Consider the following 25,047-nt stretch of genomic DNA (forward strand, 5'->3'; position numbering starts at 1 on the left):
CGTTGGTTTCCTCCGTCACTGAAGCAAGCAAGCCTCATGTTAGTTTCAAGCTGCCTGGCTGCCGGCCGCCATCTTGGCTGGCAGGTAATTTGCATATCGCCCTGATTAGCCAATGGGAAGGGTAGCGGTCGTACACCAATTACCATGTTTCTCTTTTATTAGATAGGAGGATTACTTTGGGAAGGCAGTATTCCAAAAGATGCAAATTGAAGGTACTCTTTCAGGGTAAAAGTTTAACTGAAATTTTCTGACAAAGAGACTACCCTAATAATGCTTAAATGTTCTTAATTTTAATTGTAGCTGCTAATTTCTAAACATTAATTCAGTAACATTTTTTTGGAAGTAAACTATGAACTCCATAATAGTAACATTAACAGTTAATACTGAGGTTCATATTATGTGCTGAGTACTTGCTTTATATATATTAATGTATTTTTCTGAGATTATAAAAGGAGTTATAAAAGACTGCCCCTAGATATGACATCAAAAAACATAAACAACAACAAAAAATAAATTGGACTTCCTCAAAATTACAAATTTTTGTGCTTCAATCGATACTAATAAGAACATTAAAAGATAACACACAGAATGGGTGAAAGTATTTGCAAATCATGTCTGATAAAGGGGATTTTATTGATAATATATAAGTACTCTTACAACTTAATAATGATGAGACAAATAACCCAATCTAAAAAAGGGCAAAGGATGATCTAAACTGACATTTCTCCAAAAAAGGATATACAAATGGCCAAGTAAGTACATGGAAAGATGATCAACATCATTATCCATCAGGAAAATGCAAAACAAAACTACAATAGATAATACTACCCACCAGCATGACAATAATAAAAAAAGACAGACAGTAACAGCGTTGGTGAGGATGTGTATACACTGCCAACGGGAATATAAATGGTACAGCTGCTTTAGAAAACATCCTGGCAATTGTTAATATGGTTAAATGTAGTCATTAAATGAACCTAGGTATATACCCAAGAAAAGTGAAAACATACATCCACACAAAAAGTTGTACAGGAATATTCATGGCACCATTATTCTTTATAGTCAAAAACCACAGAATTGATAAAACAAAATGTTGTCCATCTATATGATGGAATAAAAAAGGATAAAGTATTGAGATACATACTACAACATGAATGTATCTTGAAAACATTATGCTAAATGAGAGATGCCAGACATAAATACTGCATACTGAATGATTCAATTTATATGAAATGCCCAGAGTAGGCAAATCTGTTTGAGACAAAAAGTAGATTAGTGGTTGCCTTGGACTGAGGAGGATGGGGGAAATGGAGAGCAGCTAATAATGGGTACAGGGTTTCTTTTGAGATAATGAAAATGCTCTAAAACTGATTGATGTGATGGTTGAACAAATGTGTGAATACACTAATAACCACCTGAAATGGGTGAATTGTATGGTATGTGACTATCTCAATAAAACTGTTTTACAAAAAGAAGATAATATTCCTCCATGTAAGGAACTACCTATTGAAATCAGAAATTAATTATCTTCTATAAAGAACCAGATAAGTATTTTCAGCCTTATTAGCGAGAAACATAGTTTCTGCTGTAACTACTAAATTCTGCAATTGCAGCAAAAAAGACGCCACATAGAACATGCAAATTAATGAGCATCGTATTCTAACAACATTTACCAATAATGAAATTTGAATTTCAAATATTTCAGGTGTCATAAAATTTTCTTCTTTTGGTAGCTTTCCAATGATTTAAAAATGTAAACACCATTCTTAGTTCAAAGGCCATACAAAAACATTGTTTGGATTTAGTTGTACATTCCCTGACCTGGTTGTACATTCTAAATAGTCACTTCACAGAAAAACATATAAAGACCCCCCCCCTTTTCTCAATAAATTGCCTTTCAAAAATAAGTCAATCTTATTACTTACTTTTAACTTGTCTTTTAAAGCTTCCTTTTCTGCTATAACCCTTCTTAAATCAGATATTGCAACTTCTTTTTCCTTTTCCATCAGGCTAACAACATTATGGGAGACTGTGCTTTGGGTGGATTCTTGTCTTAGTGAAGATAATTCTTCCTGAGCCTTAAAGAATTAAAAGATATAAATAAAAAACACTCTGGATATGCTCCCAGTTTTTTTAAAAAAGGCAAGCTAAACACATGCTACCTTTGCTCTCTTTCCAAATCCCCAGAAAATGAGTAAAATGATTAAAGAAATAAGAAGAAGACAAGGAGATGGAGGGAAGTGCCAGCCACAAAATTTTAGAAACCAGTTAGCAGATGGATAACTAGTAATTAATTAAGCAGACCCAAGAAAGCTGAATCTAAGCCAATGGATCAATTTGTATTGCAGAATCCTAAAAAGTTCCAAAAGGCAAAACAACTTTACAAATTGACCTTTTAACCTGCATGTCCTCCCCATCTTGAAGAGCAGGATTTCTTGGGAGACTGATATGGGAATAAATTTAGGTAATACCATCCCTGCTCAGACTCACTTTGGCCTCTGACAATTGAGCTTTGTAACTAGGCCAAGCTGTATTGATTCCCTCTTCCCTAAAGTTTTCTCATTAGGGCCTAAGTCCTTAATATCTAATTAGTCCCAATAATGGCTGCTATCCACTGTTTGACAAACATATCCCAACATGTCTGCATCCCAAGGATTAACCCTTTGCGATCGTATTAAATTTGGACATGGGTGTCGTACTGGTCGGAATTAATTTCCATTGAAAGAGCAGTGATACATAACATGCAAGATTATGAAGGATAAACAAGATTTATTAATTCTTTTTTGGAACTACGTCACTACTAGTAGAATCACTACAAACGTTATCACTTTCTACGTCAGAGTCAGTATTCAAGGTGCCACAATAAAACTCTTCATCGTTTCTTTCAGATTCGCAGTACACTTCTGGTTCGTGACAAGGTCGCTTAGACACTGAAGAGCTTTCAGAGAAATTATGAACTGATACATGAATGAATAGAGTTAAGATTCGTACGGTTCCTTGCTGTGGTGGCTGAGAGCAGACATACGACCGGAACGGTAAAAAAGCTTTGGTGGCTGAGAGTAGACAAACGACCGCAAAGGGTTAACTTGACTCAGAGTCAGTCTAGAAGTAGATTATCTCTAACTGACCTGACAGATAGGCTAGAAAAGAGGAAGACTAAATATGAAAAAATAATAGAAATCTTTGCTTTGGGAACAGGAACACAGTAGAAACTACTACTTACAATTCTAATTATGAAGAAATACCACAGCCCTAACCGGTTTGGCTCAGTGGATAGAGCATTGGCCTGCGGACTCAAGGGTCCCAGGTTCGATTCCAGTCAAGGGCATGTACCTGGGTTGCGGGCATATACCCAGTGGGGGTGTGCAGGAGGCAGCTGATCGATGTTTCTCTCTCATCGATGTTTCTAACTCTCTATCCCTCTGTAAAAAAATCAATAAAATATATTTTTTTTAAAAACCACAAGGTCTATATATTATAATAATTTAAAGGACATATACTGGTGGTTCCACTATAGTTAACTAGTTCTGTGTACTCTGTTGGTTTAATTATAAAAAGCCCTTACTTCATGATATAAAACACTTAGTTTATCTCTTTCTGCTGTCAATAATTTAACATTGGCCTGTATATCCTCCATATGTTTCTCAAATCTTTCCAGCATATGTTGAAGTTCATCTCTTTCTCTTGTGATCAGATGAATTTCAGAATTGTAATCACCCTGAAACATAAATTAAAAACAGGAGTTATCATTTGTTATAATTATCAGATTGTCACAAGGATGCTGGTGTTAACATTGACTGAAAGATGCTAACAGACAAAAAAACCACAAATTCGCCGAAACCGGTTTGGCTCAGTGGATAGAGCGTCGGCCTGCGGACTGAAGGGTCCCAGGTTCGATTCCGGTCGGGGGCATGTGCCTGGGTTGCGGGCACATCCCCAGTAGGAGATGTGCGGGAGGCAGCTGATCGATGTTTCTCTCTCATCGACGTTTCTAGCTCTCTCTCTCCCTTCCTCTCTTAAAAAATCAATAAATTATATTTTTTAAAAAAACACAAATTCCTTTACTGTAATTAAGGAACATGATTTTTAATCTTTAATGATAGGAGATGGGAGTGCTCGCAGTATTTGGGCAAATTTCACGGCCTTCAAGTTCCCAGGAAGAGACCCAGTTGCCAATACTATTTGATCAGATCTTATCCAATGCTTCAACTGTCATTCTCCTGAAGTTATTTATAGTGGTGGTAACTAAAGTATAATCCTCAAACCAGAAGTATCAGCAACATCTAGGAACTTGTTAGACATGCAAGTTTTGGGGCCCAACCCAGACCTACTTAATCAGAAACGCAGGACACAAGGCCCAGTAACTGGCTTATCAAGACTTCCAGGTGACTGTGGTACATGCTAATTGTGAGAGACCACTAGTTTATAACCCTCTCCAGGGCAAGGACCAGGAGGCACTGTGTGCCTGCTCACCCAGTGCAAGAAATTATCATAGGCTAGAACAGGGGTAGGCAAACTTTTTGACTCGAGGGCCACCATGGGTTCTTCAACTGGACCGGAGGGCCAGAACAAAAGCATGGATGGAGTGTTTGTGTGAACTAATATAAATTCAAAGTAAACATCATTACATAAAAGGGTACGGTCTTTTTTTTTTTTAGTTTTATTCATTTCAAACGGGCCGCATCCGGCCTGCGAGCCGTAGTTTGCCCACGGCTGGGCTAGAACATTCCTCAGTGTTTTCTGACAATCTAAGATCAATGTCTCAGACACACTAACTCCCAACTGTCCCAGCTTTAAACCAATGTGAGGTCTATCTTTACAATCATATAAATATAAATATTTCTACCAGGTAGTATATGTACATTAAGCAACTACTTCCAACATTTAAAATAAGATTATACCCATTATTCCAGTACAATTCAAAAGATCCACTATCTTTACAGAAATCATGGAAAACAAAGATAGTAAACAGACTTGGGACTACATTCAGAAGCCCTAAATAGGGATAATCTGATAATTGGATACACTGAAAAGCATCCTGATCTATGTTACTGAGTATCTACTGTGCACATACCATGTACAATGTGAGTTGGTAAATAGTAGATATCTGTGAGGTGCCCCTCACCTGCAACTCAGAAATGAGTTATCCTCTCAGTTAAAAAAGCAAAATCAAAACATAATGGATCAGGTTAGCTATCTGGACACCTTAAAGGATAAAATGTCTTACAGGACAAAAGCAGATTAGGATTTGAGGACTCAAAGCTTAAATAACTATAAAAGAAAATCTGTAACCTAAATAACAATATCTCACAGAAAGGAGGTAGTCTGCAGATTTCAGAAAAGAAGCACTCAGTGAAAAAAGGTTTGACAGTGTATTTTCATTATTGTCCAGGTCTCAGCTTAAATGTCACTTTCCCTAAGGAGTCCTTCCAAATTCTCCAATCTAATTTAGATCTCCTCTATATACTCTCACAGCCTTCTGAGTCTTTCCTGTATTTTCTTCATCAACACACATTTATTTTTGTGTTAACATATATTTGTTAATAACTCCCTTTTATCACTCCATTATTTTCAACACACACACACACACACACACACACACACACACGTGCACAGTGCTCAAGGTTATGAGGAAAACAACTATGTCTTTACCTTGTATCTCTAGAGCCTCAGTATATATCTGTTGAACTGAACATGACTTTTGACCTATACCCGATTTGCTTTGAACCACCAAATGGTGAGGAAATGAAACATTTATTAGGAACTATATTTTATGCTAGACCCTTATGCAAATTACCTCATATAATCTTCACAAGAGATTTTCGTTACTGTCCTAACTTTGCAAATGACAAAACCGGAGTTCCATGAAGTCAGGCAACTTGTCCAAGTTCATAAAGCCATTTTTTGGAGTTAGAACTTTTATCAGGCCTCTAACTTCAAAGCACTTGCCACTACACTATACTCAAACTCGCAGTTGAAACCATGGTGAAAGGGGACAGTGTCCCCCCTGTATACAGACAACAGATAATCAACAAGGGTACTGTTGACAAGATCACTGATTTTAAAAATGTCAGTATTTTTTTTTTTGAGTTACTGTAATCCAGAGAAACAGTGCCTAAATTTCCCTATAAAGCAGGAATTGAAAACTCACAGTTGTGAGTCTTGGGAACTAGAGAGTGGGGCTGCACTCTCCAGTTCCCAGCACTCACAACTGTCTGACACTCCACCCGTTTCAACAGTGTACATACCCACTTCCTTACCAGGCCTTCAATTTATTACTGCGAATCTAAAATGCTCTGAACATCTCAACTTCTAAACTTTGGAAAGTAAATTATTTATCCATGTCAGGTAACACTAAAATATTTCAAGACAGTAAATAAGTTGAAGGAGAAAAAAGTCTCACCTGATTTTACCAGTATCGGACCAAAATCTCTCATGTCTTTCAGTTGTGAATCACGCGACTGAATTGAATATTTAGGTTAAAAGCTTTGAGATCATTATCTACTCAGTTCTATTTAATAAATACTTGATTAAGTAAATCAACCATTTTTGTGGAAGATTCTCAAACATAATGAAGGTGGTCAATTCAGTAGTTTATTTTTCATGAGCTTTATGTACAAATGGGGATTTAAAAATGACTCAATGATTTAAATTGTATTTTTCCCCTAATTCATTCTGCTTATAATAGATAACATAAAATAGTGGGTATACTAACACCTGTAAATCAAATACAATCATTAGCCAATGAGGTCAAAAGCTGAAGCCTAATCAGAAAATAACTCAAAACCATTTGACAATTGACAGGATCTTTAGGAAAAAGATGATGGAACTGGCCAATTCAGCCAAGTCTGAAATCAAATGTTTTGAGTTTGAATGACTTTACTCCTAACTTTTCCTAATTTATCTAGAGTGTAGTAATTTTAGGGTAACACAAGCCTCTGGGACTCCTACAGCTCCAAAGCTTAAAAAATAAAGAGAAATCTAAAGAATTCACATACTCAAAAAACAATGATACTCATAAAACATTGAAAATAATTAAGATCTAAAATAGACACTGTGGTTTTGACCTCTCATAAATCATGATTAGCTTTACCTAATATACATCTTTAGACTACCATCTTATAAATGTCGTTGTAGTATTAATAGGATGATCTGCCTGGCATCCACTTGGGCTTACTACCTTCTCCTGTTGTGTGATTTACATGGAAGATGCCTGGTCTGTACAGTGTGATTCACCTTTCTGACTAGTCCAAGGCAGGGAATGGCATGAAGCCACGTTGCCTGCCATGTGGACAAAGCCACTTGGCTCAGAGAGAAAATGCAGCTGGTACTGAAAGGTTAGAAAGAGAAGAAATGTCCAGTGGCATGGGTTCCTGGTTCCAGTTTCTGGAAGCCCAGATGCCCTTACACTTGTCCCATATACGTAATGAGCTATTCAGTCTTTCCATTTTTTCCAGGAATCAGTATATCACGCTTTGTTTTTAAGTAGCTTTCCTAATTAATGCAGTGTTTCTATAGTATAGATAATGGAAGAAAACAAAAACCAAAATTAAAACTTTTAAAAAGTATGAATGACATTTAACATTTAATAATAATGTTATATTTAATACAGTAATAAACCAGAAGTTTGTTCAAAAAGATACTCTCTTGCTTTATCAATTACTCTGATAAAGAGATATTACCTTTTCTAGCATTTTAAATGTTGAAGCTTTTTCATGTGCAGAATAATTTATAGAGCAAGATCTTCTCTGTATTATATGCTGGAGTCTTTCTAGCTCTTTCTTATAAAAATCTCGTTCTTCTTCTATACCTTTCAGAAATGTATCTAAACGAGAAGGTGACTTGTCTCGACGTTTTATTCCATGCTCTAGCCTCATCCTCTCAACTTCCAAAGTAAGTTCTCTTTCTGAAAAATGAACATAAATATTAAAAGTTGCATTTAAAATATGTAATTAGTCAAATAAATTATATCAATAATGTTTGAAATGCAAGCTATTAAAAATTATTAACTGTTTTGTATATAACTGCTAGGTATCAAATAAGTATATACTAAGAGGAAAGAAGAGAAATTAACCTCATTATTTAGGTGCTATTAGTTAGAGAAACAAATACTAGTCTGTCTCACTAACTAGAACAAAGACTCCACAACAGCAGGGACCTTGTGTATCTTGTTTACCATCATATATGCCAGTACCCAAAATAGAACCTGGCACACAGCAGGCTCATAAACATTTGTCTAATGAATGAACAAATGAATATATGAATTCTTAGACGTTCCTTAAAAAACCTCGTTTAGGAATGGTACCTGGCAGAAAGGTAGCCTATTTCAAGTGTGTGTGTGTGTGTGTGTGTGTGTGTGCCTATTTCAAATGTGTGTGTGTGTGTGTGTGTGTGTGTGTGTGTCTACTTTCAGGAGATACAAGTGCATTTCCTTACAAAGATTCTGTTCTTTAATTTTTCACTTTTAGAATAATCTTCCCCTTAGTCTTAATTAATTCTATTTCAGTTCTGCCTCGAAGAAGAATAGAATTCTATTGGAAACTATTCAAGCAGGGTTTCCTGTATTAAAACTAGTAAAAATAAAAAGAATTCTGCAAGGTCCTTGAGGGAGAGAGATATTCTACTGCATCAACAGTGTCTAGCATGGATTCTGTTGTACAGCAAGCACTCTTTAAAATTATCTATTGAATAAATGAAAGATCATCTTCTAAGAAAAATAATACATCAAGAGGAAATCACAATCACTTTTTAAGTTACCAACATTTTATATTTTACCTGTATCTCCAAAACTTTCAATTTTTTTGCTAAGTCTTTGCTTTTCTTGTTCAAGCTGATGAACAACAGTCTCCAAGTCTGATCTTATAAGAAGCTCATCACTCAGTCTCTCTTTTTCTTTCTGGCATAAGTTTAATTCCTGCAAATTTTAATACTATAATTAAGATTTCAAACAACTTTAGAAAATATTATAGCACTTAAATATATTTTTTTGATCCTCACCTGAGAATGTTTTTATTTATCTATTTTAGAGAGGAAGGAAAAGAGAAAGAGAAAGAAAGAAAGAGAAACATCGATGTGAGAGAGAAACATCAATCTGTTGCCTTCCATACCCACCCTCACCAACCAGGGATTGAACCCACAACCTTTGGATATAGGGGACAATGCTCCAACTAGCTTAGCCACCAGGCAAGGACTAAAAAATATATATGTATATTTAAAAGCACGTTTATTTAAGAGCAACTCACATACATACATACATACATACATAAACACTCTTAGTCAAATATATGGTTTCAACTAAAGTTACTAGTAATTACCAATTGTGGCTAAAAACAACATAAAACCCAAATGTTAACAGTGCTCTTTTCTGAGTATATAGAATTAGATTTACTTTTTTTTTCATTTGTTTAGTAAACGGTCCCATATCTTAAAAAATAAATATGTACTGTGCAATAAAATTTAATTTTTTTTAAAGGAGGGCAGGAGAAAGACAGAGTTCTAAGACTACCATAGGTGTCTGTAATTAGCTTGCTTATTCTCTCAGCCTCACCTGCAAAATGGGGATAGGACCAGTAACAGACACTGCGGATTAACTGGTGAGAACAGATCTATTGGTGTGAAGCACTCTACACAGTGTCCAGCACATGGCAATTGCTTAATAAATGTTAGCTATAGATATTAACATTTATTTTAAAAATACATAAAATATGGCACTAATTGAAAAGATAAGACAAGTTAGAAAGTAATTATAGCAACATCTTACTGTCAGCCAACACTGGCAAAACATGGGCATAGTTCTGAGACAAACACTTTGAATCACATTCAACTGTTTATAGGGCTCATACAAACAGCAGCAAACAGCAAAAGTACCTGTCATCATGGAGCTTACATTGAGTTTTACGATGTAAAGACATCATCAAACATATAGATGTTTGTCTACTTTCTGTTTATTGAGCTCATGGGAGAAATTTACAGTATCTCTGGAGACTGAAGAGTGGACAACAATTAACAGGTTTAGTTAATTAAATTATTCAATATTGAACTGAATTGAAATCCTACAGTTGAATGAAAAGGAAGCCATTGTGATATGCTGTCCATAGTGAGCATATAAAAATCACAAATATTTGAGCACCTACTACGTGCCAGTGTGTCACAATGGCTTCATTTTTAAATTTGTCTTATGCCACCAGAACAATGCACACTAGACCAGCGATCACCAACCGGTGGTCCATGAGGTCTGAAAGGATGGCGACTGCTGCATTAGATTATATAAAGAGTTTACATAACAAGAAAATCTAGAAATTAGTATTAGTCATTGTTTCCAATAGATACTCATCCATATTAACAAAATCCTCAATAACCTTTTGAATGATCACCTAGAATTTCTGCCTGTTAGCAAGATTTGTCAGTTTGAGACTATAATAATAAAAGCATAATATGCTAATTAGACTAGACAGGTGAACGACCTTCTGGATGTCTTTCTGAATGAAGCCATGGCGAAGGGGGCTGAGGCAGAGGTGGTTAGGGGTGATCAGACAGACAGGCGAGCAGTTAGGGGCAATCAGGCAGAGTGGTTAGAGGCGACCAGGCAGGCAGGCAGAGTGGGTAGGGGCGATCAGGCAAGCAGGCAAGCAGTTAGGGGCATCAGGCAGGCTGGCGAGTGGTTAGGGGTGATCAGGCAGGCAGAGTGCTTAGGGGCAATCAGGCAGGCAGGCGAGCAGTTAGGGGCATCATGCAGGCAGGCAGAGTGGTTAGGGGCGATCAGGCAGGCAAGCTAGCAGTTAGGGGCAATCAGGCAGGCAGGAGAGCAGTTAGGGGTGATCAGGCAGGCAGGCGAGTGGTTAGGGAGCAATCAGGCAGGCAGGCAGAGTAGTTAGGGGCAATCGACCGGGAGTCGGACAACCCCCAAGGGGTCCTGGATTGCGAGGGTGCAGGCCGGGCTGAGACCCCCCTCCCCTCCTGCATGAATTTCATGCACCGGTCCCCTAGTATAGGATAATATTCTATGTCTAGACTTATGCTGAAATGATTACTATTATTCTGATTTGAAGACTACCAGAACAAATAGTATGGCTAGGAAAACTATTAAAAGAGGACTGAATGCTTTTAATAAAAGTCAACAATACCCATATGACTTTCAGCTAATTTCTCAACAAAAATTTTGCAGGCAAGAAATATTCAAAGTGATGAATAACAAGGACCTACAACCAAGATTACTCTACCCAGCAAAGCTCTCATTTGGAACTGAAGGTCAGATAGAGTTTCACAGACAAGAAAAACCTAAAGGAGTTCATCACCACCAAACCAGTATTATATGAAATGTCAAAGGGTATTCTTGAAGAAGAGGAAGAAGAAAAATAAGTAAAAGATGAACAATGAAATGACAATAAATACATATCTATCAACAACTGAATCTAAAAATCAAAATAAACCAACAAAGAATCTAACGAACAAAATAAACTGATGAATAAAACAGAACCAGAGGCATGGAAATATGGGGTGCAGGAAAAGATTAACCAAAGAACTTATATGCAGCCCTGCCTGGGTTTGGCTCTGTGGATAAAGCATCAGCCTGCAGACTGAAGGGTCCTGGGTTCGAGTCCGGTCAATGGGTATGTACCTCGGTTGCAGGCCATCTGTAATACTCTCAACAATAACAATTTAAAAAAAGTCAACAATGTTATCAAGTAATTATCAATTTCTAGTTTTAGTATTTATAAAAGTGACAAGTCATGAAACATTTAAAAGAATATAAAATTCCTAACAGATTTCACTATTTGAATTTAACTTGCCAACTACTGTCTACTAAATTAAGGAATTATAAAATATAAATCAAACTAAACGTATCCATACAAATGGAATATTACTCAGCCATAAAAAGGAAGCACCAGATACGTGCTACAAGCATGAACTTGAAAACATTGTGCTAAATAAAAGAAGCCAGGCACAAAAGGCCACATATGACTAGTATATGGTTCCATTTATATAAACTGCCCAGGATAGGCAAATCTAAAGAAACAGAAAAGTAGATGATTAGTTTCAGGGGCTGAATAGAGGAAAATGCCCTATTATTAGACAGTAGTGATGTCTGCATTACTTAGTGACTATACTAAAACCACTAAATCATACACTTAAAAGAGTGAATATTAAATTTGTAAATTATATCTAAGTTAAAATATATGTAAAATAAGCATAAAAATGTTCTTACCAAAAATTCTGACAATTAAATATTAAAGTACTTACCAGTTGAAGTTTTGCCATTGTTTCTTCAAGATTCCGCATTTCAGAAATATTTCTTTTAATCTCTTCCTAGGAATAAAAAGCCTATTAGGTAAATACTTAAAAATCAAGAATACTTAGCACTAGGTCACATTACAAATAAGGCCATTTTCCAAGTAGTTCATGCTCCCTCTCATCAGTCTAATCTGAGGCTTTAGCCCTCAGCCTCAGTTTCAATGAAGAGGAGGCATAGTTGAGGCATCTCTTTAATTTCTTGGCATCTTGAATAGAGGAACCTATTTGTAACAGCTGAAACAAGAGAGTCACTTGAAAATCTTTTTTCGCCTATACACTTGTAGGACTTTCCTTGAACCGTAGTTTTTAGAATTCATCTTATGGGATTCTCATTTCCGGATTTTCCTATCCTATTTGCTTTCTCCCCACCTGCTACTACCAACCTGGAACTGCAACTGTTTTCTTTAATTCCTCTCAGCAATATTTTATAGTTTTTAGTGTACATGTCTTTCACTTCGTTGGTTAAGTTTATTCCTAAGTATTTTATTCTTTTTTATGCCATTGTAAATGAGATTATTCATTTCCTTTTTGGATTTTAATTATCCGTGTATCGAAACTTACCTGATTTTTGTGTGCTGCTTTTGTTCCCTGCAACTTTGCTAGATTTGCTTATTAGTTCTGTGATTTTTGTTTGTGTGTGTGAAATCATTAGGGTTTTTGACATAGATGATTATGTCATCTGGAAACATAATTTTACATCTTTCTTTCCCATGTAATGCCTTTTATTTCTTTTTCTTGCCTAAGTGCTCTGGCTAGGATTTCCAGTACTATGTTGCACAGAAGTGGTAAGAATGGGCATGCTTACCTTGTTTCTGATCTTAGAGAAAAAGCTTTCGTTCTTTCACCACTGGGTGTAAGGTTAACTGTGGGCTTTTCATATAAGGCCTTTTTTACGTTGAGGCAGTGTCCTTCTATTCCATTAATTAGTGGAGGTGACACTGTATAAACTTAATTCAGCAATGTACAGTAGTGATGGTCTTCAAACTAGCTTTATATCCATTACTGAGATAACATGAAGACTTCCAAATATTATGTAAAACTGTCATATGCCAAATGGTTTTAAGGAATCAATATCTGGATTCTTGTTCTCTGCGTACAGTCCTTCTTAAATTTTATTTACCCGAGAACCTGCTTGTGATCTAGGTCATGTGAGTTCTCCTTCCCAACTTTCACTCTTACAAGTGAGTATCTCCCACTTTTTCAAAATAAAGGCAGACATCTAATGTCCCACTTTCTCAAGATAAGAAAACTTTTGAAGCACTAGACAAAAAGATAATCTGAAAAGTTGGGGCTGGCCAAAACCTTAGGCACTATTTTCTCCCATTATATATTATTAAGAGATGTCTTTCCAATAAAATTTTAGTAGTTTTACTTAATATTTAATAAGTATTATCAAAATTTGTCACACTGATCCACTGGTTACTAGTAAGTGTAATGATAACACTATTCAGAGGAAAATGTTAACTGTATAGTTACAGGACATTTTAAAAAATAAAGTATTTCACATTATGTATTTTTTTTAAATAATCTTTTTTTAATAAATATACTTTATTGATTTTTTACAGAGAGAAGGGGAGAGGGACAGAGAGTCAGAAACACTGATGAGAGAGAAACATCGATCAGCTGCCTCCTGCACACCTCCTACTGGGGATGTGCCTGCAACCAAGGTACATGCCCTTGACCGGAATTGAAACCGGGACCTTTCATTCCCCAGGCCAACGCTCTATCCACTGAGCCAAACCAATCAGGTCCATTATCTATTTTTTTTATTGCAGAGACATTTGAAGGAGTGATCATAAAAAGATATTCAAGCACAGGATAAAATCCTGCAAGGATTTCAAGAAAGGTTTATTTGGATTCTACCAGCGACTTTAAAAGAATGACGTGACAGTTTTATTTTAAGAGATCAATATTTACAACAGATGAAATTACATCCTTTGCGTCTATTTAAATTTAAAGATGAAAAATATTACCTACCAACTTAAAAATGTGCAAGAACAAAAATAGTGTTGTTTTTTTAAAAACCTTTAAAGGTTTTATGAGCACAAAATGACAAAGATGACAAACTTCTGGTGTTCACTCACAATGCAGAGATAAAAGGACAGATGGAAATCTTGAAGAAAAATAGGACAGAGTCTAAAGAACTATCTTAGATACAGGTGTGCTTCAAAACACAAACAACTAGAACAAGTGCAAGCTTTGAGAGAGTATAAACAACAGTTTAGAAAAACATGAATTACAAAACAAACCAATCAAAAGAACTGAATCAGGTATCAAAAGGGCATAAGCTCATATATTCTAGGACAGTGGTCGGCAAACTGCGGCTCGTGAGCCACATGTGGCTCTTTGGCCCCTTGAGTGTGGCTCTTCCACAAAATACCACATGTGGGCGCGCACGTACAGTGCGATTGAAACTTCGTGGCCCATGCGCAGAAGTAGGTTTTCGGCCTGGGCGAGTCTATTTTGAGGAAGTGGCGTTAGAAATGGAGGGTGTCAGTAGGTCGGGTGACCAGAGACGCACACAGGCGGGCAGCAGGATACGCAGCGCGGGGGAGGCGCGCGCGATTCATGCATGAGTTGAGTGAGCCAGTCAGTAGTCTCATGTGCAGTAGTTAGTGCTAGTCGCTTCCGCAAATCGCGCACGGGTGACAAAAGTACCTACTCGAAGCATAAAGTCACCTGTATTTTTCCAACCAGCTGCAAATCCTACAGGTATTTTTGTCATCAATTTAAGAATTGTAATTCTTTTGTGTTGGTGGCTTTTTTATTATAAAATGAAACATTTTTTAGGTGCCCTGTTTGAGATGGCTACAAAGAAGCAGCAAAGAAAAACAGAAGACGAAAACGGTGAATTTAAAGTTGAATTTTAAGTTTAAAAAATTTGGCTCTCAAAAGAAATTTCATTCGTTGTACTGTTGATATTTGGCTCTGCTGACTAATGAGTTTGCCGACCACTGTTCTGGGAGAATTAAAAAACACTCCCACAGCGTAGACATACCTTTGCTTCCCCAAGTTCTTTATCTGCAGTCTCGAGCACTTCTTCTTTATGTCTTTCCAACTGCTGTGCTAACTGGTCTATTTCAGTTAATTCTTGGCAAAGTTTTTCATTTTTGTTACTTAAATTAACAACTTCAGTAGTCACTGTCTCCTTGGTTTCCATAAGGTCTTGTATATGCTTCTCCAGGTCTTTATTAGCTTGCTGAAGAAAGTCAACCTACATTGAATTTGTAATTTGTAAAAAATATGAAATGAAAAATTATCCTAAACACTAAACTTTCAAAATTATATTTCAAAAAATACTGTATTTTTAAAATACAAAACTTAAAACCACAACTATTTTACAAACATTTTATCTTGAATTGCAAAACTGATAATGTGTGGCTTAATAAAAATATATATAGCCCTGACTGGTTTGGCTCAGTGGATAGAGTGTCGGCCTGCGGACTCAAGGGTCCCAGGTTTGATTCCGGTCAAGGTCATGTACCTTGGTTGTGGGCATATACAGTCATTGGCTTTAGAATTTCAAGCATGGAAGGAGAAGTAAAAAATTTGTGTGACCATTTTTCCAACATCTAGTTCTAAAACTATGAGGAGAATATAACTAAGATGATAATATTACTCTAGACCAGCCGTGGGCAAACTACGGCCCGCGGGCCAGATCCGGCCCATTTGAAATGAATAAAACTAAAAAAAAAAAGACCGTACCCTTTTATGTAATGATGTTTACTTTGAATTTATATTCGTTCACACAAACACTCCATCCATGCTTTTGTTCCAGCCCTCTGGTCCAGTTTAAGAACCCATTGTGGCCCTCGAGTCAAAAAGTTTGCCCACCCCTGCTCTAGACTGTGCTATCCAATGTAATGGCCACCAGCATCCACATGTGGCTACTGGGCACTTTCAATGTGGCTAGTCCAAACTGAGATGTGCTATGAATGTAAAATACACACAAGACTTCAAAGACAGTACAAAAAAATAAAGAGAATGTACAATACCTCAATATATTTTACAATATGAATTGGAGATTGAAAAAAATATTTTAGAATCATTTAGACACATTTTTAAAATCAATTTCACCTGTTTCTTTTTAATCTGGCTACTAGAAAATTTTACGTTACATACATGGCTCATAAAAAATATGTGTACTGAACAGCATTACTCAAGAGCTACTGCTGATATCGGTGCCTTACTCTATTCTAGTTCATCCCAGGCAGCACTGATATGTCTAAATTTCTAAAGGTCAAGAGTCATGCTTTATGGACTTGTTCTTTCACTTTCAGGTCTAATGCATGACAGTGAATCCATTAGATAGGTAGTTAAAAACCCAAGTTTAATCTTGGTACTTATTTTTTAATCCTCTTTTCTACATCACAAAAGAAATATATAGTCATAAAATTTTTTTAAATAAAGAGTATCATAAGGAACACTATCCCATTACACAAAAATAAACAGTATATTTCAGTTTCTTTTCTTCCAGTGTTTTCCCTCTCTGAGTTCATATACACAGTTTTTAAAAGCAAATTAAAGATCACATTATATCTACAGTTTATTCTCTTCTTTTAAATACTTAACATTATGGTGTATATATATTCCTGCCTCATTAAATATTCTTTACAAATATGATTTTTCAATAGCTTCCCCCTTTATCTGAATACTCTGGCTCTATCAAAAATTTCCCACTGTAAATAATACTTCAGTGAACAATACTGTCACTTCTACAAACCTGTGGACCATTATAAACAGTTAGGAATTTATACACTCAGTAAAATAATGATAAAAGTCATTACCTGGATATTTAAATGAGCAATAATCTTTTCATTGGTTTTATTTTTAGTCTCCAGAGAGAGGACATCAGAGGAGCAGCCACCGTCCAAAGCATTGGACAGTCGTTCTATCTCTCTTTCTCTTAATTCAATCTGAAGACAAAGTCATGACATCATTTTTAAAAATCTTGTTTTGAACCAAAATAATTAACACCAAAGAAACATTTATTTGGCTATATTTCCATTTTTCTTACGTTGAACAGTGTGTAAAAGAGAATAACATTCATATATGTACCCACACTTTATGAGATATGAAATACATATATGTAGAGCAAAAATAAAAAACACAGATAATGTCAACATAAGAATAGTCAACATAGCTTTCGTAATATTTCTATTGATTAAATTCTTCCTAATTGAGTTTTTGGTGTTTATTCTTCTCTAAAATTATGCAGTGTTTATATAAAAGGAAATTGTTGAGCAGTGAAACTCAGTCTGAACTACTTCAGTGCCTGGTGGAATAATGTAGAATAAACAAATGAATATAAAACACAAATAAAAATGAATTGCTACTGAAACTCAGTATCAAAAAGGATAGGAACCTTGTGTGAATTTAATTAATTATCTATCATTTAGAAAACAAATTTATAATAAAAAGATTACTATTAATTATGAATTCACGCTTACATGCAAGAATCTGGAAAAACCCACACACTTTCAAGCATTGGTTTAAAAAAAAATTAAAAACTAAGCATTCAATTCACCCATTTTTGAGCACAGTTCTAGGAATAAAAAGATAAATAAAACATGGTCCCTGACTTTCAGGAACACAGCTTTACAAGGAACACTAGCAAGTGAACCAGTTAATTGCTGTGGAATTGGTTGTTTAATGGTAGAATAAAGGAAATAGATATATTGCTCCAAAGTAGTTAAGGGAATAAATTTATTTATTCTTCATGATATACATATGCCTATAGAAATTAGAGCAGGTCTTATGAAATAAATATGCTCAATGGTAATAATAAATGATGCTATGAAGAGGAGGAGTGTATGTTCCAGTCAGTGACACAGAAGCATAAAACAACATAGTACGTTGGAGGGAGTAGAAATGGCTCAGTGTGACTGGACTGTAATGTACAAGAAAACTAATGATTGGAGATGAGTCCAAAGAATTAGGCAGGAACTAATTATGATAAATATTGAATACTTAGCCAAGGAGAAAAATTACTCTGGACTAAAGGTTGAATTTGATAAAAATAAAGCAATAAAGCCAGAGGCAGAGAAACCTACTATAAGAATGGATGAGAGATGATTAAGGTCTAAAATAAAAAAGTGGAATAGGGTATATTGGAACAAATAAGTTTAAGGAGTACTTAGGCAGGAGAACTGATAAAACTTGATGAGTGGTATGTGAATGGAACAGAACATGATCTAGAAAGACTACATAATGTTGACTTGGGCAGATGGTGAGGCTACCAACCAAAGTAGGAAGCATAGGAGGAAAAAGAGATTTGAGGCAAATGATAAGTTCAGACCAGGCATGTGAGTATGAAGAGTCTTATCCAACTGGCAATGCCCAGTGTTAAGTTGGGTATATGGGTCTGGAGCTCAGAAGAGAGGTTCAAGCCTGAAAGAATTTGGGAGTGTCATCAACATACAGACAATATTTTAAATCAACATGAGACCATCTGAGAAAACATACAGGGACAGGAGAAGGGGTCAAAGACAGAATCCTGGAAAACAGTAATATTTCAGGGAATGGGCAGAGGAAAAAAGCAAAGAAAAATTATTTAAGACGTTAAAAAACAAAATGAAGTCATAGAAGAGTTTCAACAAGAAATTATCAATAATGCAAATACTACAGAGTGGGTCAAGGAAATAAAGACTAAAAGTGTCCTTTGGATCTAGCAATGTCACTGGTGTCATTAAGCAGACCAATTTATGCGATGGGGGGGCAGAAGCCAGACTGCAACAGGTTAAAGAGTGAGCAGGAAGTGAAGAAGTGGACACAGAAGAGTAAGATGCTTTAGAGAAGTTTGCATGAGGGAGAAGAATAAGGCATTAGCAAGATGGAGAGTAGTTAAAAGATTTTTTTCAAGGGATGGTAGTGATGACTATCATAGCACCTTCTCATATGACTATTTTTACAGAGAGGAAGGGAGAGGGATAGAGAGTTAGAAACATCGATGAGAGAGAAACATCGATCAGCTGCCTCCTGAACACCCCCTACTGTGCCCGCAACCAAGGTAAATGCCCTTGACCAGAATTGAACTTGGCACCCTTCAGTCTGCAGGCCGATGCTCTATCCACTGAGCCAAACTGGTTAGGGCTCATATGACTATTAAGACGCTTAAAAAATTAATAATTATAAAGTGGTCATATAAGTGTTTGATAAAAAAAAATAATCAGTTAATGCAAGGTCTTAAGGATAGGAGAGGAAATGGGACCAAAAACAGGGAGATAGACTAACCCTTAAACTGGAAGAACATTATTCTATGTGCATGAAGTCTTGAGAGCCTGAGTATGAATGCTGCTAATTTTGAAGTTACTAGTAGATATAGGAAGTTGAAACACGGTGATATAGTGAGGAGGATTATAGGTTGTGGAAAGAGTTTGAGAGAACAGCAAAATTTAGAATATATACTAAGAAAAACAAAACTCAAGCAAAAAAAATAATAATAGTAAGGCAAGCTAAGATTGATAACCACAATAAACTGGTGGTTTCCATCAGTATGGTTAGGCTATTTTCTCCAAATACCTCAGCTACCACACAGAGATGGTGAAGACTAGTGGGTTTATGTTCATAACGTACTTTGAAAAAACATAATGAAAATGTGATTATAGGTTGAAAAATATCAATAATATTCAACTCATGCACATATTTGATATTTTCAACATCTCCCGTAAAGTAAGTTTTTTGTCTGACATTACTATAATTCCTTTTCTTTAAACTCCATTTAAATCCACATACTCTTCAAAGTACTTTATGAAAGTTAAGAGTTATAACAACACAAGTTAAATCTATATTTGCATGTACAGGTCACAACACTCCAAAAAAATGCCGAAAATTAAAAAAGTGTTACCCAATTTAAACTTCAGTAAGCATATTAAGGAAGAAAATCTGTAATTACCTAAATCAGAATTTAGTCAAGACACCAACAGGAAGTATGAAAGAACAAAAGTTGTATGGTCATGATCTAACTCCATAATAACTCCCCCACTTCTTCAAAAAACTGTTTTATGAGATACTATTACTTGTAGAAAAAACACACAAAATATATGGTAATAGAAGAATAACTTTCAAAGAGACATGTTCAAAATGACAAAATCTGCATGTTTAGAGTAAAAAAACAAATTAAAAGATCATTAAAAAGCATAGCATACTTTAAAAAACTATCTCCTGAGATGAAAATAGTAACATGGTCATAAAATTACATTTGGGGAAGTTGATGATTCACCTAAAAGAAAAACAAAATAACAAAACAAAAAACTACTATTCAACTAAATGCATAATGAAGTGAAATGGAGTAGAACTGCTCTAAAACCATCTAACCCACTCTAGCTCTTAACAAATTGATGAAAAATATAAAAACCGTATAAAAACTCAATTATCAGTAATATCAAATACAACCCAAATATATTTATAATAAAAGTATATGCTCTCAATCGCTACCATATAAATAAATAAAAATCTTACCTGCTTGTTGTAATCTCTCAGTCCACTTTCCATCATTGCTAATTTTTCTTGTAACTTATGGACTTCTTGTTGAAGTTCTTGAATTCTGAAACACATTCATAACTAATGCCAATATACTTTTGTAAAGAAATACAAAATAACAAGAAATGAAACTAGGCACAGTCTTTTATTAACTCTCTACTTTTTGTTTCTCAATGAATTATGAAGTGTTGTGTTATGCATAAATGGAATATATCATCTTTCAGAGTTAATTTTGTAAGAATGATAAAGAACTGAGTGGTAAATAATTTGAAATTCAGATACATTATGCAATAAAAGACCTACTATTGCATTTTGATCCTTAGGACAACTCTTTGAGATGCTGCTGCTAATCCTTAGGTTCAGGAAATTGAGGGTAAAGTCCAAAACTCATAATACTAAGTGAAATAAGGGCCTTAAACAGGTTTTCAGATCCTAACTGATCCTGTATTTTCAAATAAACTACCTTATAATCCTGGAGAGAAGGAAAATATTGATATACAGTGGGGCCTTGACTTACGAGTGTCCCGACTAACGAGTTTTTCGAGATACGAACCGTCTCTCGGCCGATTTTTTCCTTTGAGTTGCGAGCTAAAATTCAAGTTACGAGCCAGCTTCAGATACCCCACCACTAGTTGGCGCAGCGAACGTCACAGTGAACAACACAACTTCAGCCCAGCATCATGTGTCTCACTCATTCACTGTTGATTTGACATACCAGTAATTTGAGTTACGAGCTCCGTCAAGGAACAAATTAAACTCGTAAGTCAAAGCCCCACTGTATATTACAATTTCCTAAGTCATTACAGCAAAAAAATAAAAAAGCCACTCTTTTCTGGAACCTATTAATTCTAACAGAATCAACATTTGTCCAAATCACCTGAATTATACAATTGCCCAAATGTATTTGTACTACATCCAGCCTTTCCAAGCATCTATAATAATAAAAGTGTAATATGCAAATCGACCGAATGACCAAATAGCAGAATGACCATCTGAATAGCGGCACAACCTTCCGGATGACCACACTATGACACCCATTGGCACCAGGCCAGCCAAGGTGGTGCAATGTGATTGGTTAGGGGGCCCCATCATTGCCCCATGATCGCCCCGCAGAGGGAGGCCCAGGCCTCCAGCCGGTGGGGCAATCAACTGGGGGGCTCCATGATCACCCCAAAGAGGGAGGCCCACGCCACCGATGGGCAGGCTGCAGCGGGTGGGCAGGGCCTACTTCTGTGGGGGTGATTCATCGCAGAGCCCCAACTGGATGGGCAGGGCCTACCTCTTTGGGGTGATCGATTGTGGGGCTCCCGGACTGTGAGAGGGCGCAAGCCGGGCTGAGGGATGCCTCCCCCTCCACCCCATGCATGAATTTCATGCACCGGGCCTCTAGTTAATATATAAATGACACAACTACACTCCTACTGGAAAGATAAATCCTGAAACCAGGTCTGCTTTAAGAAAGAGTATCCATGGGGTGGAGTGAGTAAGGCTGGACACAACTCATCCCTGCTATTACTGGAACCACATTTTCTACTCATCTAGGCTTAGGAGAAGAGTACATATGCAACTGCACTCAAAAAATGCACAAATGACTGAATGCAAACACAATTTGCATGTGCAAATTAAAACAAGATAATCAAGAGACTAATGCCACCTATGATGGTTTAATAGAAAAGAAAAATGATAAAGAGAAAGGTAAAGTCAGAAACCCTCCTTAAATAATACTAACATTGTTTAAGAAGCCCTAGATTATAACTCTAACTAAACACACAAAATATTTCACAATTAAGGTCAGATAACTGTATAAATACAGGTACATAACATTGTGTGAAAATAACTGAGCTAAGAGATCCTAATTGAGTACCTTAACCACAGTTACCCTTCTAGGTTGTTATATTGATATTAATAAAATGGAAAAACTGTCCCATATTCTCTGCATAATCCACGAAATTAAAAGTAATCAGCACTAGCCCTGGCTAGGTGTCAATTGATTGGAGTGCATCCCATACACCATAAGGTTGTGGGTTCGATTCCCGGTCAGGGCATATACCTAGGTTGCAGGTCAATCCCTGGCTAGGGCACATATGGGAGGCAACCAATTGTTGTTTCTCTCTCATATTGATATGTTTCTGTCTTTCTCCCTTCGTTCCTCTTTAAAATCAATAAACATATCCTTGGATAAGGCTAAAATAATAAAAAATAAAGAAAAGTTATCTGCACTGTTTCTATTGGTTTATTCCATATTTTAACCCCTTCCCCGGCAGAAACGTGTATACACGTTTTCACAAAATGTTCTTATTTCAGTCGTAGACGAGTATACTCGTCTAAAACTTTACCTTCAAAAACCAGCTACATACGTACCATTCTCAATAATTTCATCTAGAAACTTTCTGAGGAAATACTATTCTTAACCACAAAAATGTGTCAACTAGTGCTCTCTTGCTCCTTTGAAGCGCTCATAATTTTCTTAAAAAAAAAAAAAAAAGTTTTTATTGCTTCCAGAGAGAAGGATGAGAGAGGAGAGAAAGAGACACATTAAGGATGAGAGAGAATCATCAATTGGCTACCTCCTGCATGCCCCCACTGGGGACTGAGCCCACAACCCAGGCATGTGTGTGACCTCCTGGTTTGTAGGTCAATGCTCAATCACTGAGCCACACCGGCCAGGCCCCATAATTTTCTTAATGGCATTTTGTGTATTTCTCTTGTCTCATCTTCATTGCCAGATTGTGAGCTTCTCAAAAGCAGCAACACCCTTCTTACTCATTTTTACATCCTTAGAACACTTATATCGTGCCTTTCCTAGAAAGCTTAGTTAAAACGAAATGTACAACTAATTCCAATTTAAGCAAATGCAAACATATAGAACTAAAGAATCATGAAGCAAGAATTTCAAAGCCAATTACAAATCTGTCCATGTCCATCAGCATTTGACATAAATCTGAAGTAACTTTACTTTGGTTGATGAAACCAAATGTCAAAGCAACTCTACTGAAATAGATTCTAAATGGCACTAAACAGTTTTAAACCAAATATGGACAGAAACAGCAGGCATATGATCTATCTGAAATCAAAGGTACAAAACAAATAAAAAAATTCTATATTCAGAATACATTCAGAAAGTATTTACTGAGTGCTTGTGCAAAGCTCTGAGCTAGGCACTGGAGATACAATAGTTAATGAGACAAAAGCCCCACTGTCAAAAAATTTACAGTTAAGTGGTCAATTAACTAAAGCCAATAAGAAATTATTTAATGCACCTGTTATCAGCCACTTGTAGGAGGTCTGCAATGTAAGGGTCATCTGGCTGAGGAACTGGGTAGGAACTGACTTCAGAGGGAGGGACTGGTTGGTCAATTTGCATTCGCTGGCGTCTAAAAGCAATACTTCTTTTCTTGCCACCTAAAGAAAACAAATGTATATTTCAAAAAAAAATTGAAAACAAACAAACCACTGTCTTAGAATTAAATATTCCAGAAGGTTGGCCTTTTTGTTATACAGTATGTCTCTACCACATCATATATATGGATAAAATATTTTCTCCCCCATATATAAATACCCACCCTGATCTTTAAATGATGCCTTCCTGACAACCTCAACAGATATGGTTATAAAACAAGTTTTATATTCTGCACGCTTGGCATGTGTGACCAGATTTAATCTATTCCTCCAGTAAATGGGGACCAGATATTGGCAAGATTAAAACTTAAGTGTGTCTTGTGGCATTTATTACTGTGAGCTCAAGAAGTTACCACCAACAGAAACCTGTCAAACATGGAGTTTAAGACAGTGAGAACTGCCTTAATACACATGCTTATTAAGCAATGCCAAAAGAGCAGAAAACCAAAATTTTAAGTAGTAAAATTAGTATATAATGGAATGTCAACTGTGATAAAAAATCATGCTGTAACCTGAATTAGTAGGGAATGTTTTACTACTTATCTTTAAAAATAGCAGAAGTAATTTCTTTTTATGATTAAATACTAGAGGCCCAGTGCACAAAAATTTGTGCACTCGGGGGTGGGGATTCCCCTGAGCCCGGCCTGTGCCCTTTCACAGTCTGGAACCCCTCAGGGGATGTCCACCTGCTGGCTTAGGCCTGTTCCCCGGAGGATTGGGCCTAAGCTGGCAGCCAGACATCCCTCTGGCAGCCTGGGAGCCCTCGGGGAGGTCCAACTGATGGCTTAGCCATCAGTCAGATATCCTTAGAGGCTCCTGCCATCGCCACTGTGCTCGCAGCCATCAGCCTGGCTTGTGGCTGAGCCGAGGTCCCCC

At 36.4% G+C, this 25,047-nt stretch overlaps 1 protein-coding gene across 4 annotated transcripts in view; it reads right to left on the minus strand.

Annotated features, from left to right (window-relative positions):
- Window positions 1–25,047, minus strand: part of CEP135 (centrosomal protein 135kDa) — a 70,029-nt gene that overhangs the window by 36,352 nt on the left and 8,630 nt on the right. For 3 of the 4 annotated variants that reach the window (XM_015560089.1, XM_006757795.2, XM_015560088.1), the window contains 9 exons: window positions 24,033–24,174; window positions 20,752–20,836; window positions 17,079–17,207; window positions 15,290–15,505; window positions 12,241–12,306; window positions 8,776–8,914; window positions 7,683–7,906; window positions 3,566–3,718; window positions 1,926–2,078 (listed from right to left, as the gene is read on the minus strand). In XM_015560089.1, coding sequence (XP_015415575.1) covers window positions 1,926–2,078; window positions 3,566–3,718; window positions 7,683–7,906; window positions 8,776–8,914; window positions 12,241–12,306; window positions 15,290–15,505; window positions 17,079–17,207; window positions 20,752–20,836; window positions 24,033–24,174 — 1,307 coding nt within the window. Of the gene's footprint in view, window positions 1–1,925; window positions 2,079–3,565; window positions 3,719–7,682; window positions 7,907–8,775; window positions 8,915–12,240; window positions 12,307–15,289; window positions 15,506–17,078; window positions 17,208–20,751; window positions 20,854–24,032; window positions 24,175–25,047 lie in introns of those variants that run through there. The other variant, XM_015560090.1, reaches the window with a different exon arrangement.

Source organism: Myotis davidii, unplaced genomic scaffold (genome assembly GCF_000327345.1).
Source record: "Myotis davidii unplaced genomic scaffold, ASM32734v1 scaffold173, whole genome shotgun sequence".
In the NCBI taxonomy this organism is placed as follows: Eukaryota; Metazoa; Chordata; class Mammalia; order Chiroptera; family Vespertilionidae; genus Myotis; species Myotis davidii.